General features: G+C 35.4%; 1 protein-coding gene across 2 annotated transcripts in view; it reads left to right on the top strand.

Annotated features, from left to right (window-relative positions):
* Nucleotides 1-9,288, top strand: part of GABRG3 (gamma-aminobutyric acid type A receptor subunit gamma3) — a 428,102-nt gene extending 418,814 nt beyond the window's left edge. For both annotated transcript variants that reach the window (XM_034431373.3, XM_034431374.2), the window contains 3 exons: nt 5,174-5,370; nt 7,050-7,079; nt 7,862-9,288. In XM_034431373.3, coding sequence (XP_034287264.1) covers nt 5,174-5,370; nt 7,050-7,079; nt 7,862-8,140 — 506 coding nt within the window. In that variant the 3' untranslated portion in view covers nt 8,141-9,288. The remainder of the gene's footprint in view (nt 1-5,173; nt 5,371-7,049; nt 7,080-7,861) is intronic.
* Nucleotides 9,289-17,915: the final 8,627 nt, after the last annotated feature.

The raw sequence follows: 17,915 nt of genomic DNA, 5'->3' as shown, positions 1-17,915 counted from the left end.
TAATTTAATACTTGTTGTGGCTCTTATGAGTAGCAATATTCTTAAACAATTTATTTCTTGACAGCTATGAACAAATTCATCTTCATCTGCCTTGAGTTTCCATGTTAGGCATCAAATGCTTTGGTGAACAGGGCATGGACTGTATAGGATAGTCATGAAACTTAGAAAGTAGTTTTGAAATTTATTAGCAGCTAAACAAATCTGCATCATTACCTTCCATGCACTGCATGACAAGATGGTGATAGTTGGAGTAAGTGGCTACCTGAGGTTCCAAATATTTGCTTCCTGCTAGCTAATTCTCTTTTTCTGTAATTTTACCACTTTATAGCTTTTTTCCACTGAAGCAAAGCTTCTTACCCACTAATATGAACCAGACCCAATGTGTTTTCATCATATGTAAGCTTTCTTTGACAATCTCAGAATCTCCTAAGAGAAGGCAAAGCATTTTATAAATGAAAAGTGAAGAAAGGATATGTGTACTGCAAATGTGCACATGTTGCTTCACAGCAGAACGCTGACTTAAAACGTCTTCCTGCACTTCCTACTCAGTAATACTCTTCAAAGCTCTCACCTACTGCTTCAAATCGTAAAGGCTCTCACTGACTGCAACTAAATTGGAGGTCATTGACTTATTTCCAATAAAAAAATTAAAACTTGTTTTAGATTCAGAGTTCTCTATATGAGCTAAACATAGGCCTCCTCTGGCTGACTCAGAGAAATGGAAAAGTCTTCACAATATGCCTATGTGGAAAGCAATTTCCTCCTTATGATTTTATATATTTCAGGTATAAGCTTACAAACATAAAATATAAGTTTCTGTGAAAGCAATGTTCTCAAGAGCTGAGCAAAATCTTCTTATTTGAAATGTCTCACAATCCTGTGCCTAGTTTCATGCAAACCTTTGTGTTATTTTCAAATTCTACCTACTTTCTACCATGTTGGTTTTGGACCCACCAACCATTAACTGATGCAGGGTTGCCAGTGGTACCTGGTCTGCTGAAAGACCTATGAAATAGGTCTCATAACTGAAAAGTTTTCACATCTGGGCTCTCAGAGATGTAACATCCAGATGTGAATATATGAGCAACTGCAATTAGAATTTTCAAATATTGTACCCTACTTTTAAATGCAATGAACCAGTTTTAGATGATCAGTAATTATGAGGGGAATCCAGAGTCTGGCTTGAGGGGTTCTGTGGAACTTGTCCAAGAAGCCTGTATTAAGGACAAAGGGCTAACATATTTATTTATTGGTTTGATTTATATGCCGCCCTTCTCCGGAGACTCAGGGCGGCTTACAATGTGTTAAACAATAGCCTTCATACTTTTGTATATACCTGCTTAGTAGGGCTTTTGCCCCCCCCCCCAAAGCAGTGTTCTTTTTTTATACAAAGTCAGCTTATTGCCCCCACAATCCGGGTCCTCATTTTACCTACCTCGAAAGGATGGAAGGCTGAGTCAACCTTGAGCCTGGTGAGATTTGAACTTGCAGTAATTGCAGGCAGCTGGTGCTAGTTAACAGCACATTAGTCTGCTGCACCACCAAGGCTCTAACATAAGTGGAATTCGGAGTTTGTATTCATGACTGGCCCTGGAACGGATAAAAGAATATTTCTTTTATTCTGTTATGTTTTTCTTTTTTCTTCTACTGGTTCTTTTTGTCATTCTCTTCTCTTTATGTAAGTTTAGTTGTATTAGTTTTTACTATTGTAATTAAAATTTTAAGTAAAATGTTTATTCAGAATTTTAGTAAGTTTTGAAGAGGTAGGGTAGGGTATGGCGTAGTGGCCGCTATTCACTGCAGTGGGGTACAAGTGACTAAAATATATTTTGATGCCATGATACAAAAATAGTGACTTATATATTTGCATCAGACATCAGGATGCCATTAGCTATGGGCATGATCTCCATTAGAATGTTGCCATGTGCATCATCATTTTAACATAAGCTTGGTTTGCTGCAGATGCCTAATCACCATTACTGGAAACTGAACTATTGCTGAAGTTTGAACAAAAAATAGTTAAGCCATAAGATTTATTTTCTCAGTGATGCTGACGCAAGAATTTTCTCTTGCATTAATGGGCAACTCACAGATTACAGGATGAGTCATTATGTATGGATGCTGCACAAACAGAATATTTGAAAAGCAATTCTTATAAACTATCACTGTATGGTTCTGCCTGTTATCATTCAGTAGAGACAGTAGTTACTATATTAGGATTAGTCATATAATCTATATGGGATGGACCTGCATTGGTTGCTGTCATGGATGACCTTTGGTAGAATTTGGAGTGATACACCTCTCCTTGGTCCTTCCAGTTCTTGCCGCAGTTTTTGATACTGTTGACCACAATATATTCTGGACCACTTCCAAAAATTGGATTTGTGACATGGTGTTATGGTAGTTCCATGAGTGAATGGATCCACATAAGGGTTGCATGGGAAAGAAGTCAAAAGAGGAGAGTCACAATCTGGAAGTCCTGGACTCAAGGTGGCTGCTCAAAGTATAGTTAAAAGCATGGCCTTTCAGTTGTGCATAGTTGCACCTTCTGTATCAGTTGCAATCTTACCTGGAACACAATGCACTGAAGGGAGCCATTCATGCCCTTTACTCTAACTTACTATACATGGGCTATCATTAAAGACTATGTGGAAATTTTAACTGCTCCAGAATGCAGTGATGCATGTGCTTAGTCGCTTTGTCTTGATGCTGCCATATTTTTATCATGCACCTTTGCTGCATGAGCTGCATTAGATTATTAAAAAGATTCTGCAATTCAAGTTACTGGTTGCCATCTACGACATCCTATGTGGCTCAGAGCCTAAATGTTTTAGAGACTGCCTTTCCCCATTAGTTTCTGGTTGTCCTAAAGGAGTGCCCGCTAAGGATTTCCATCTCTGGCAAATATACTCTGTGGTAGCCACCCTTCTTTGGAAAGACTTGTCCCCCTAAAGCACACATAGCATTCCAGAACCAGCATAATATATACCTCTTCTAGAAAAGGCTTTTGGAGATCAATTATAAGCAACAGGACCATACTGAACTACTTTAGTGTAAAGTTTCTACTCTTCAGTTGGAAAATTAGGTTATGGTTATGGATGTTATGATTTTAAGAAATCACAGTATGATTCTGATTGTAAGTTTTGTCCAGGTTTCAGGCAATAAACAAACTGCATTAATCAATGTAGAAATACAGAAATGAAGCATAGATTTAAGAGTTTTGTAGTAAAACACCATTCTTTACTCTCCTGTGTAGAGTCATTGCTTCACCTTGTTTGTTCAACATAGCTGCAGGAGGGGAGGTTTTTCAACAGAAATAGTAAAATAATGCGATTCCAAATATATTTCAAGGGATATTTGTCTGCAATTTAGCTTGCTGCTGAAAGTAACCTTAATGTTACTTACTGAATTACTTGTTTGTCACTGCATTTTTGTATTTACCAGATGAGCTCTTATTTTTGAACTTTCAGACTTACCGTAGCTTGCCAAGTTCTTATCAGTAAGCTAACTGCGCATGTCCACATTCTTTTCACTTTCTTCTATCTTTCTTTGTTCTCCGGCCAGGAGAGGTGGCCGGGAAAGCTTTGCCAAGATGTAATTAATTAGCTAGTAAGATGTTTTATTTTCTTTATAACAAATAAATTTTTCTTAGAAAACATATCTTCGGGTTTATTTTCTTAAAGTATACTTCAAGGAAATGGTCACGATCCATTCTCTAAATCAAGGTGCAATTACCCAAAAGCAGAATGGGATTAATTGCCACCCTGACATTGTTAAAGTTAATTAATGTTATTTAACTAAAATGAATAGGGAAACTTACTGGGTCAAAAAAGTTCTGGATCTCACTCTCTTAATTCAGTTCTGACCCATTGCTGTAAAATTTAATGCATCTGATGATATTAATTTTAAAAATGCTGGGGCTTTGGGGAAGTGCTCCAAGTGTATGAATTAAAGATTTCATCCACTTTAACAAACTCTTCATTTGCAGTACAGGGTATGGTGTAATAAAGAATGCACAGGAAAAAAATAATGAGCAGAGAACAGAGATGTCAAATAATGTATTGAAGTATATACTGCAGGTCCTGAAGTTTTAACAAAACAGTGTTTTCTTGCATTTGCTTCTTGGTATGTTTTTCAAATGTTAGAGTTCAGCCATAGAAAAGTACAGATAGTCCTCAATTTATAACCATTTGTTTCGTGATCATTCAAAGTTACAACTGCACTGGAAAAAGTTACTTAAAACTGTTTTTCACACTTTACAACCATTGCAGCATGTCCATGGTCATATGATCAAAATTTGGCCACTTGGAAACTGGCATGTATTTATGACAGTTGCAGTATCCCGGAGTCACAATTTGTGACTTTCCCAGCTAGCTTCTGACAAGTAGAGTCAGTGGAGGAAGCCGGATTCACTTAACAGCCACATAATTCACCTAACCCTTAACAAGTGTGACAGAAAAGTTCATAAAAAGAGACACAGCTCACTTAACAACTGTCTTGCTTAGCAATGGAAATTTTAGGCTCAATTGTGGTCATAAGTAGAAAATTACCTGCATACTATGTGCTATGTGTCTATTTTTTTCTTTCCAGATTTTTTTCCCCACATGCATTTCAGGTGTTTTTATTGCAACAATCAGTTCAATGGGAAGCGGGGTGTTGAATCCATCCATTTGGATTAAGTTGCAATGATATAACTAACACTTTTGGCATAGATGGGATTGCAAATAGGTGGGTGGTTTCTGTCTATATTATTGAAGCATATCACTTCTTGTGAGTTTACCAATAATATTGTTCCCTTTCTAAATGTTGTTATACGGCAATTTAAAACTCAAGATATTGTCTTTGAAAATCAAATATGAATTTGGATGGCGATTTATGAATATTTTTCTATAACAAGTGTGATCTTATGATATATGCTGTAATGGGATTTGATACATTTAAAGATCTTCATAATATTTGAAGAATATAAAATATGAAAGACAGTATAATGCCAAAATGCTCATTATCTAGGAGATATAATCAAGAACAGAAATTCAAAAAAGATCTAATTCCTTATGGAATCCAGGTTACAGTTTATCAAAATTCATGCTATAATAAGTAAGGTTTTGTTCTAAAAATTGAAGGTAGAGATATTTCTGGAAATATTACAAGAAAATTATGTTCTGTTGTCCAGGTATCACCACAGTATTAACCATGACAACGCTGAGCACCATTGCAAGAAATTCCTTGCCACGCGTTTCCTATGTCACTGCAATGGACCTTTTTGTGACCGTATGCTTCTTATTTGTCTTTGCTGCTTTGATGGAGTATGCAACCCTGAACTACTACTCCAGTTGCAGGAAGCCACACTGTACAAAAAAGAAAAAGTCGGTAAGATAAAGTCCTATTGAAAATGGAGCACAATTCTTCTGCATTATCACAGAGATTAGTAATTAATTGGATTTAGACCTTAAATAAACACTTTGGCTAATGCTGTCTAATAAAAGGAGTGCATTGTAACAGTCCTTTGTACTAGAAATGCACGAAATTACTGCACTGAAATGCTTTCACCACATTTATTTTATTCTATTTCATTTTATCCCAACTGAAAGTGATGTTCATGAGATGTGCAGCTGTATAAATATGATTGATTGATAAATATCTCTAGTATTTTAGTGTACTATACAAAAATTCAGGGAGCTGTATATCTAATGTAAAATGATCATGCCTAATGAATTATTGAATTAATTATAACCAATTCATAAATTAGAATAATGACAGTGGATCATCAGAGTGACAAGGGTCTGGTCTTACAAGTAGTAACTGTTCAGTTCAGTCATGCTTCAACTGACAACCTTGCATTTAAATTCTACAATGATTTTACTCAACCTAAAGCCCAACTGCTAGAAACAATTGCATTATTTTGAAGCTGGTTTCTTGCAAAACTTTAATCTGTAAATATATGTAATACTAATATCGACCATGAGAATCAACAATGACTTGATGCGACATAATCAATGTTAATATAGTTTTAAAGCAAAGAAAATGTTTTAAAAGTAGAAAAACAACAAATTCCTGGCTTTGCTCATAAATGTACATTTTTATTATTTTCCTGCTCGCTGCAACCTTTCCACCTCTATAAAACATGACTGTGAGATTGTTCATATCTGACTCCAAATAAAGTTTAGCAGACCCTTAACTGGTATTGATGTTCATACAAATAGAAATGACCAGGCTATTAAAGCCCCATAATACAATGCTGCAAAATGTTATTGTTTTTCAGTTAACTAGAACCTATAATACAAACTTTTTTCTTTGTTTTTTTGTTTGAACTAGGAGAATTTACTCCCATAGATCACTTCCCTGTTATCCCCCCCAAAAAATTTAGAAAAAAATAATTACGTTGTTTTAAATCCCAGAGAATATATTCATTTATGTTCTGTAGACAAGAAATCAGTATTTGAAAATTCACTTCTACTTGAGATCAACACAAGGGTTAGGATTAGGACTGGTTTTGGGGTTAGGTCAGTGGTGAGTTACTCCCGGTTCGGTCCGGTTCTTGCGAACCAGTAGTAATGGTGGTGGGAGGCTCTGCCCACCTGTCCCGACAGCATCACTGATGATTTACACATGTTCTCATTAAAGGTAGTAAAGGTAAGTGGAACCGACCCCTGGGTTAGGTTTACAGAAAGATTGGTGGGAACCACCTTTTCCCTTGTGGTAATTGCCGCTACAGGTGAATCGTATGGCTTGCTTTGTTGAGTTGAAGATCACAATTTAAATTAAGCATTTCCCCATGATATCCATGAAAAGGTAAAAGCGTATCTGTTGTCTTGGATCTTGTTGTATAAGGTGGACACGTATCAAAAATAAATGGGATAAGATACGGCAACTCTGTTCATGTTTAGTCAATAGTAAACTTTCTGAATGAATGGAATTATTCAAAGTAGACACAAATATAATTGTGCTGTTATGGAATCTTTTATGATTTTCTTAATAATTAAAATATGAAAAATTTTGTATTGTTTTATAACTTGTGTTCTTATACTTTACTTTTTTATTTATTTGAGCTGCCTGATGTCAGCTTTGGTCACATGATGGTGAGTATGAATATTTTAAAACTTAGATATTTTATTTGTATTTTATTTAAATACCATTATACTTTTAATTAAACAACTGTTATTATTACTCAGTCTTAAAGAAGCATGCCAACATAGTGCATCTTAAATCTGAATGTTCCCCTTGCCATTTCACATTGGGAAATCAACAAAATTCCTTTGGGTTTTCCCCCAGTGTTGAATTCAAGGGCTACCTAGAAATCCCTGATTCATCAAAAACATTATTCCAACACAATAGTTGTTTCAGGCTTTGCCTATCCCTGCTCCGCGTCTGTTTCAATCACTGCTTGATGTCAATACAGGGGAACGTATGGCAAAGCCTAATTCACTTTATATACTTTGAGGTTCCCCGTGCATGGAGGTAGAATAAGAGGCAAAATATTTCCTTAATACCAGCACAGATACAGAAAATCTAGCATATGTCTGTCTCACCTGTACACTGAAACAAAGGTAAAGAAAAGTTCATGGGAACATGGCAGAAAATAGATGTCATTTATGTCTCTTTCATAGTGGTATGCAAGTAGGGAAAACCCCTTTAAACCTGAGTGCCATCCAGAAAAAAATTGTGTTGGATACTCCATCTACCAACACCTACTTCCATTTACCACTGCTCTGTGACATTCAAATGTATGTATCTTGGCATATAAAGTGTCAAAGGAAATCTGGACAACATGGTTTCTTTAGATTGCCTGTATTAGAGCCAGGAAACTTCAAGACTTCTGTTGTTGCCATGGTACAGCCTCTTTGTCTCTTTTTTTCTGCAGAATTACTCTGTGTTAGAGATGAGACCTCCCCCTACAGTCATCGCACTGAACAATGCCATGTACTGGCAAGAATTTGAAGACAATTGTATCTATGAGTGTCTGGATGGGAAAGACTGTCAGAGTTTTTTCTGCTGTTACGAAGAATGCAAATCGGGTTCCTGGAGGAAAGGGCGGATACACATAGACATCTTAGAACTTGACTCTTATTCCAGAGTCTTTTTCCCCACGTCGTTCCTGCTTTTTAACCTTGTCTACTGGGTTGGATACCTCTATCTCTAGAAACAGTGAAGAAAACTGTGTTTTTCCTACTTCTTAGGGATGGGGAGATATGTGGAAAGACAGATCCTGAACAGTTTCATTGGAAAGCCTGAAAGATCACCTTACTTTTTCTCATTCAAGAAAAAGAAGTTTTTATTTATTGTTTTGTCTAAAAGAGGGGGGGAAAGTCACTTCACATCTGAGATTTTTTGCTAACTACACCTGACACGATTGTGTAACAATGTTTATCTTAATTGTTCTCATACAATGGAGAAATTGCTGTTTTCTTTGGGTTAACTATGTAGCATACAGATAAGTAAGATAGGGATGTTTCGAATAGTCATTCTTATGTTACTTCTGTCTTTTAGATTTGTATTTGTACAAGTTTACCACCACTTTGTTTTGAGAGGAATCTGAGTTCAACGAAAAGTTACTTCACTTCACTTCACAGGTTTCAGGATGTTGTCTCTGGTCTTCTTCTGAGATGAAAAGGCATGATTTCAAAAAACCTTTACATTTGTTTTTCACAAAATTGTTGATTTTTTTTTTAAACACAGAGTTTAATATTCCATATATACTTCAGGAAACTAATTGATTTCTGGAATAACACTCCTGCAATGCTTAGTTTGCTTTTGGTACTATGTAAGATGACTTTCTCATCATAGTAGTGGAAAGGTTTGGTTCATTCCAAGCTATAGGTTAATTTCTTCCATACTTTACTATTCATTTCCACTGATATTTTCAGGGTGAAAAAGCCCTCTAGTTCCAGCCTGAATAAGATCTACTGTATCTGTGCTAATTAAAATCCATGTGCCTCAATCACTGTTCTGTGTAGGTTAAATTGTACATCCTATTGTTGCACCATTTGACTTGTGAATTGGATTCTTCCATTTAAATGACTGTGGAAGTGCTTGTTGTTAGTATCCTCACCTGGTAAGTGATCTTTGGATTGGCACAAAAGTGGCTTTTGTTCTTACCAGATCTATAGGAGCCTTAAGGATGCAGACAGGATTTTCTTGGCAAGAAAATGAGATATTGGGAGTTCAGTCAAAAGTTTAAAAATTTAGTGATGCAGAATCACTAGGACTTTTTTTTTAACTAGGAGATTTTAAACTGGAAATGTATTTTGTACTTTTGGAAAAACATTTCAGATATTAAATTCCTGAAAATAATACATTCCTCTGTTGTAAAATATTCATTATAGACAAGCCCAATTCTAGAAGGCTAATGTAAATGTCTCAATAGTTATTTATTTATTTGATTATTTATTTATTTATTTATTTGTATTTCTACTGCAAACAGTATAGCTACTGTTGAGAAAAGTTGTTCTCCCTGCCTCTTCTCAAACACTAAGCATAAAAGTATTTTTAAAAGTGTAACTCTGATACCATCAAATGCCTTTTTTTTTTTCACTGTCAATCTGAGGACTCATTTTACTTGCTCCAAATATTTAAGTACCGTGCACACTTCATTTTGTTCTATATTGTCTCATTTTCTCTTGGAACTCAGTGTTAAGAACTTATTTGTTCAAAGAAATGAATTTTAATATCAAAGGAAAAGGAAAGTATTATTGTTTGGTAGTAAAATGTGCTTTCTACAAAGAGGTATAAATTTCAATTCTGGGCATTTTTAAATACAGCTGAAAAGTTCTATCTGAGCCACACAGCGATCTGCTGTTATTAAAACACTGCAGTTAGCTAGACCAATGATTTGATCTAAAATAAAGATGCTTCTACTGTCTATTACATATTCTAAATCCAGTTTTAGTAGATAATACTTCAGAACTGTAAATGCTAATTCAGTAAAATTGCTGGATTAAAAAAATGTACTAAATTTTACCAAAAGCTTTCCAAAAATATACTTGTTTATTTTACATGAAAAAAATTGTAACAGATAATTTCGTAGCAGACGTTGAAGTCTTTCAATTTACATATGGATATCAGATTTTTTTTTCCAGTTCATGTCTTCTCAATTTTTATAAAACTTCAAGAACCAAAGTGCATTTTTTTCAGAAAGATGTGTTTAATTTAAATAATATATAGTAAAACTCACACAAGGCACTGTTACGAAAACAAAGAACTACAGTAGTAAACTGATGGCCTATGTAAATATGAGACTAATTTTCTGGCAAAGGATCCTGTAAACCCTTAGCTAGCGAAGTTAAATTGAGCTTACTGCTTGTTGGTATCAGGACTGGACTTTCTTTTTAGGATACTGCAAACCTAATTTGTTGAAATTAACTGGAAAGATGACACCAAGGTAAAATAATTACTGAGAATTATCACACTGTAGACAAAATGGCATATTTTATGTGCAATTTTATAACATACATAACCAGAACACATATTTCATAGGATAGGTTTTATATGTTTGTCTCACTTTCTATCATCTAAACAAGACATTTTAAACAAACAAAAAATAAAGTTGTGCTCATAATCTTAGTGCCCTCCCTCCCAGCCTCTGAAATCAAAGCAGACATAATAACTTATCCAAACTATTTTGTATATGTCTTGGTTAGTGTGAATCAGGGGAGAAATTCAGCCGGTTCTATTCGACTTGAGCGAACCAGTAGCGGTGGCTGCGGGAGGCTCCGCCCACCTGCACAGACACCATGAGGTCGCTATTTTGTGACTATTTTAAGCCTCTGAGCATGCACAGAAGGCTTTGTGCATGCACAGAAGGCTTTGCGCATGCGTGAACAACGGGCACATTTGCAAACTGGTAGCGAAGGTAAGTGAATTTCACCCCTGGTGTGAATGATATAAAGATTTTCTTTCGTGATCTCTAAAATCAGTTATAGACAAGTTGCACATAATTCACAAGCTAATCAGACATTTTGGGAATTCAAAATACTTTAAAAATAGTTTTTTTCCAAGGTGTGTTTAAAAGCAGCAAATTCACTCTTTATTATCTTTCAGGAGCCATATGAGTGCATTTGCATTTGTTGAGCAGTGCTAATCAAAATGTGTAGCCATACACAGTTGGTGATGTTCCTCATTTTCAGACTTCTGATTAACTCATGGATGGAATCCAGACATATTTCAATCCCATTGGTTGCATTGCAAGTGATTTATATTTGCAGAGCAATCAACTCTTTTTCTTCAGCAGAATCAAAGCTCTATTCTCCCTACTTCCCAAGAATACTGTTAGAACTGAGCCAAAAAACCAGTGAACCACTAGGTTTGTGATGGCGAACCTGTGGCATGCATGTCCGAAGTGGCATATGGAGCCATGTCGCCTGGCACGCGCGGCCCATTCCTCTTCCGGGTTTCTGGTGAGCATGCACGCGCGATGATCAGCTGGCCTTCATGCATGCCGCAGTGCCAGAAACTGGAAGAGCTGGTGTTTCATTTTCCTGCGTGAGCATGCACACTGGCCAGCTGATCGTGCCAGTTACCGAAAGACTAGCTAGTTGGTATGGATGCTCGTGCCAAATACCGGAAGTTCATTTTCAGGCGCACACATGTGCCCTGGGCAACTCCTCTTCTGGGTTGCAGCCCAGACGAGTGTGTGCATGCGAAGTGCGTGAGTGCATTCGGTGCTGAAAAGGTTCGCCATCACTGCACTAGGTGGTATTTATTTATTTATTTATTTATTTATTATTTCTATTTCTATACCGCCCTTCTCCCGAAGGACTCAGGGCGGTGTACAGCCTATTTAAAAACACAAAAACAAAAACAATAGTTAAAATTTAAAATAATTAAATAATTAGGCTCCAATTAAAATCCCAGGAATTTAAAAATACCCCAATTTAAAACGTTATGTTAATAGCCCAGCCTGGCGGAACAACAGGGTCTTCAGAGCGCAGCGAAACACCCGGAGGTCGGAGATCTTACGTATTTCCGGGGTAGTAAAAAGCTCTGGTTTTCTGCATTACTTTGCAGTTGTCCAGTGGACATCCAGGGGATTGCAGTCCAGATCTGGTAGCCCTATTATTGTATAATTAACATATTCCATTATTTCAATTTTCCTGTTTAAATTAAAAACTCAATGAGGGATATTATAATACCATAACCGCTACCCTGGCTTACTAAAAAAATGTTCCTATACTAACTTTCTTTCCAACTAAAATATTTATATTCTAACTGAATCTAAGACGAATTTGCTACTGATTTCTTTGCTTGTCTTTTGAATTACTATGCTCAACCTGTCTCCCTGTCCTTTATTTATTTTTAGAAGCAGCTCACTATTCCATGAACATTTTTTGTGGTCTTCAATAGCCAACATGAATTATTCTTTTTTTAGCATCTACAAGGCAAGTTTTAGGACAGTGATCTGTGAGCTAAGTGCTATTGTTTCACAAAAAGACAACTGATGCCAGTATTTTTTTTTTTTATTGTCTTATGAAACACTTTTCCTTGAGGGATACAACCAGCCGCAATTGAGCAGATGGAAACAAATTATGAAACTTCAATTAATTTATAAAGGCTCCTTATATAGTAATGGCTTTAGATTTTATAATTTTTGTATTTTCCCCCCACATAATGTGGAGGATCCCTTTTTATCATTAATGCTATTTATTTAGAAATGTGTCTATGAGGTCACTAAGAATCAATACTAAGTTAATTGTACATAGTCAAACATAATCATTACTTAGAAGATGCATTATCTAATTTTCATCATTAATAAGCAATCTCAATTTTGTGGTATCAAGATAAAAATATATTATTACAGCTTAAACCCGTAATAAAGGATAGCAGGAATGAAAACCCCATGGCAAAAGTAATTAACAATGACAAGTCTTCAGCTTGTCTGAAAGCTTTCAGAGCTTGATGTTGGCCCCCAATGAACAGAAAGAGGATCCATGATTGGAATACCTTTCTCTAAAAAAAAGCATGGAGAATCTTTCTTGATCAGACTCACCATTGTGTGGTATACCAGAGACCATGGTCCAAAAGGTGATCAGAAAAAGTGGATGACCTCAGAACAAAAACCAAATTTAACAGAGTTAGTGTGACTATTCTCATGAATTTAATAAATTCTGTACATTAAACCTGACATTGAAGGCTTCATATTTTATCTGCCAATAAACATAATCTAGAATGCTGCATTCACACAGCACAGTTGTTGATTATCAGTGCAAGTTAGGAATCCAATTATTATTTTTTTTTAGGATCAGGCTTTTTTTTTCTTTCCTAATCTATAACTATTGAGTATCTTGTAAATAAACGATCTTAACCTACTTCATCCTTCTCCAATCTGATAACTCTGAAATGAATTGAAGCATATTCCCCATCATTTCAGCCAGCATTGTGTCTGTCATTCAGACTGGAATTAAGGAAGTTGGTTTTATATGCAATTATTGCTTTACAAGTAATATTGGTAGCTTCTGTTTGTTTGTCTGTTAATGTTTGTTTATTCATTTATTCTGTTTATATACCATATGTTCTGAATCAACAAGCTGGTCCCCCACAATTAAACATAAAAAGGAAAGAACACTTAGTCTGTAGATGTACAAGTTTGATCCACTGTGAATTTTCAAATAAGATGTCTATAGTCATACTATCAAATTGAGCATTGGTGAGCACTTACTGCCTTGTAGAAGTACTCACATCTTTACTGGATTCACCTGTTCAATTATCCTGACCTTAGGTCTTAATCTAATGCCCTCCTCGCTAGTAAATGAAAAAATTGGGTTGATTCATACAGACTATTAAAAGTTAATGCACTACACAATATCCTATAAATTTAGAAGTCTGGCTGGAACTCAGACACAACTTTCTAGTGTAAAAACACAGTTGCCCCCTTAATTTCAATGAACTACCAAGGAAATTACACTAATTAAATGGTGCTAAAGCCATGTCCCGAAAGCTAAAATTCATTACTCTTACTTTACATAGCCTTTCTTCATGTTACATCTGAGTTAAAGAGTTTTGTTTTGTTTTGTTCGTATTTCAGACTATTTAGAGAAGGAAAATAAAAAACCAAAAGCAAACTATCAAACCCAAAACCTTTTTAAATTCAGTTTTACAAAAAGTTCCAAAGAATTTCCAAATACAAATTTTTAAAAAGTGAATTAAATAACTTATTACAATATTTGCACATGGAACAAATTCCATTGCTAAAACAAATGTGAGGCTAGGCAAGTATACTAAATACATTACATGCAAGTAAGTTATAACTTGAAATATGCTCTTTGGCGGAATTGAAGCCCAATTCCTTTCTATTACAGTCTTCAAGTCTCTACATTGTGCAGCCATCACAAAAGAGGGAGCCTTTCCTTCTGCCTTCACGCTAGCATTGATGTAATCTCCTAATTGATCTTATCATGGCACATCATGACAAAGGAAGAGCTGAAGGCAACCAACAGCGCTAGTTTTTGATTTCAGTGCTAATAAGATGTCACTTTTCATGCTGTGACTTCTTTACCTAATCATATCAGAAATTCTCCTCCCATAGAGCTTAATAGAATCAAGCTATAATTTTTTAAAGTTACAGTTGTTAAAAACAAAACAAAACTTCAGTCACATATGTAACACTACTATCTGGACGTTTTTCCTGAAAAACTTTGTTTATCTTATGCTAAATAATAATAATTCTTGTAAGTCCTGGAGGATTTTACTGTTTATTCACAAAGGGCAGAAGCTGAATCTGTGGATTTCAATGTTCAGGGGTCTCTAGTTGTCAAGACAATGACCTAGAAATCTGGGAGTTGAATTCCAAACATATAGAATGTACCCAGACTAGGAAAGATGAGTTGGATCAACCTTCCTTCCTTCCCTCTCCCAGATACTATGAAGAAAGGTTTTTAAATTGTTAAGGACAATATTCAAGTGAATAAAGTTGCATCCATATATAACTAATTCTTCTCCTTCACCACGTACAGTACTAAGCTTGATAATACCAAAGATGAATCAGATGAATTGCCAAGGGATGCTTGAAGATGTTTCTATGTACATCTAACAATTAAATGAGACATCCATATGAATGACAGCAAATATATGTGTCCCAGGATAATGTTGCAGGATCCAATCTGGGTCAGTCATCGGACAAGAGGTTTAGTCTTCCAAGCTTTCAGACTTGTGCTAGAGTCCATCCTCAGGGAACCTCTCTCAACAGAATGTGGGAGAAGTTCCCTGAAGATGGACTCTGGCACAAGTCCAAAAGCTCAGAAAACTAAACAACTGATCCTGATGACTGACCCAGATTGGATCCTGAGAGGTCCACATTTCAGAGGCATTGTTAAGAATATGGCAAAACCATCATCATCATCATGTGCATCTAAACATTTACATAAATCTCTAGCTTGTACTGGAGCCTGTTTGTAGCAAAATATTGAACTAGATTACCTCACTTAAATCCAGAAAGACAGCTCTTTTCTTATGTTTCAGTCTGGATCATTGAGCATGTAGAATGGCGATGCAGTTCTATTTCTCTGTAGATGGATAACTGAAAAAGATGGATCAACTTCTCTAATGTAGGACTTTCCAAATATGTTGGCTTAAAACTCCTCTCATTTCAAACCAGCATTGTAACTGGAGATAATAGGAATCACAATATATCTAGTACATCTTCAAACCAGATTTAAAGGTTTCTCTTACTTTTCTCTTAAATAGTGTTTAATTTCTTTACCAGAATGAAGGGAGTGAAGAACATATTGATATATCCTCTTCATTAATTAATGATATAACTATAATTTTAAATATACTAAAAGCCAAAGCATGTTTAATAATCATAAACTTGCAGTCAAAATATATTTTTAAGACAGGACCAAACAACATACTTAAAATATTCTTCGTTAGAGAATTTATGTATAGGTGAGATGTGCAGCATACAAATTTAATAAATAAATAAATTTACAGAATCAAATTCTTCATTTTTTTAAATTTGATATTCATTGCAAAGTCTTTACCATAATACAAAAGGTATAGCAACAATACTAAGTTAAGCAATCCAATCAGAAAGCAAAACTCGGTGACCGGTATGCTGCTTATGTTATGATTTATTTTATAACTGTTTTGATTTGGACTGCCAGTGAGACAACCAGGAAAAAAAAATATTCCATTCCCTTTCAGCATTATGTTTCTCATCTTCGTTAACAATGCTGTTTGTGATGTTCTAGTGAAATGAGAACTAAATTCTGTGCCCAATGTGCCTTGATTAATACAGGTAGCACTAGTATGCCAATATGCCATTCTAGCTTAGGTAGTCATTTTAGTAGTACCCACAGGGATTTCCATAGAAAGACCTAGTCATACCTAGTCACAACCAAGCATCTTTTGTTTCTTACACTAGCGTTGCCAGCAGAAAGCTCCACCTAGGTGATGCATACACATCCAATTTTGTGTTAATAGGTGGGGCTGTGCGTCTAGACTAATATTTATATTTGTATTTTGATTCTGACATTTGTATTTCTGAATATAAATAAAAGTGCATATTATCAGAACAAGGTATATTGTAAGCTGGTTATTGTCTAGACCACATAAATCATTTCATTATCTATGTGAAATTAGCCGTTGGATTTAGTATGTTACTCTCATTAATTCATTCTAGCATCTTATTTCTCATGTCCTACCTCTTTATCACACACCAGCGGTATTAACCTAGGTAAAAATCACCATGGAATAAATGCTACTATGCTCAGATATTGCAGTCTTACAGTTTAAAGGTATGTCTCATTAGGTTCTAGCTGATATTTCGTCCTGGAGGATTGCAACTTTGATTTGTAATTTTTAACTAAATTAAAATTAATAAATCCTCTAAGGTGAAACTGATGTTTTGTGGTAGGAATTCATGAGAATGGCCTTTCCCAATCTGATATCACATCCAAGTCATCTAAAATTTCATACTCTACCTATGTTGGCTGAGAATTCAGGAACTTGTAGCCCCTGTATATCCAGAGAAGTATAATGATGGAATAGGATGATATAAACTAATGATGAAGCGAGCATTGTATACTACAATCAAATAGTTCAGAAAAGAAATTATAAAGAAACAATTTTTATATCATTGAAATATAAATTCCTCAGGTCCATATTCACTTCAGATTTTCACAATACAACTATCCTTACATCCCTATCACATGACATCAATATTCTCCTATAACAATTTTTGCATGCCATGTCCTCGTATTACCTTTATCTCATCTCCAGTTCACTGCAGAGCCATCCTTTAGTCCATGGATCAGCTGCAGGCACAGAGTCTCATCTATGGGATGAAGGACTGCTATTCAACCATGCATCAACTCACCATGGAGGTGAACTGTCTCATGACTAGGTTCTAAGAAATGGCTAAATCAATGACCCTAACCATCTATCAAAACTTGCCTCCTCCATCAGCCTCAACCATCACACCATCATTAGAACATAATTTATGCCTGTTTTAATAATGAGCAGATGTTGCTTGATGAGAAGGAAATGAAGCCAGGGGAATCCATTAATTGATGTCCTTAAATCATCTTATATTGAAAGATTAAGAAAGAATCACCAAATGGCCTTGTTGCTGAAGCAGAATGGGATATGAATGTTGCAGTAAATGTTATTCCTTCCTACCAGCAAAACATCTGGTATGGATTGTACTTTAATGAAACAATTCAGCTGTATCCTGTGTCAATCATGTTAGATATTAAAATATAGTGACAGATGTGGCTATGGTCTAATATTATTATTATCATTGTTACTTCACCATTTTCTTTTGAAAAATTCAAAGATTCACTTTTTGCAAGAAGAGTAGCTATACAAATTTGTTAAATAAATAAATTGCCATTATTTTCTCTGAACTTCTCTGAGCCATATTGTTCATCTGGCTGCAACCATGCACTTCCCATTTTAAAACAATCATATTAAATTTCTGTCCG

The sequence above is a fragment of the Pantherophis guttatus genome, chromosome 5 (genome assembly GCF_059756535.1).
Source record: "Pantherophis guttatus breed Tessera chromosome 5, ASM5975653v1, whole genome shotgun sequence".
NCBI lineage: Eukaryota > Metazoa > Chordata > Lepidosauria > Squamata > Colubridae > Pantherophis > Pantherophis guttatus.
The sequence above is the reverse complement of the archived record's forward strand: the minus strand, read 5'-3'. Positions and strand labels throughout refer to the sequence as shown.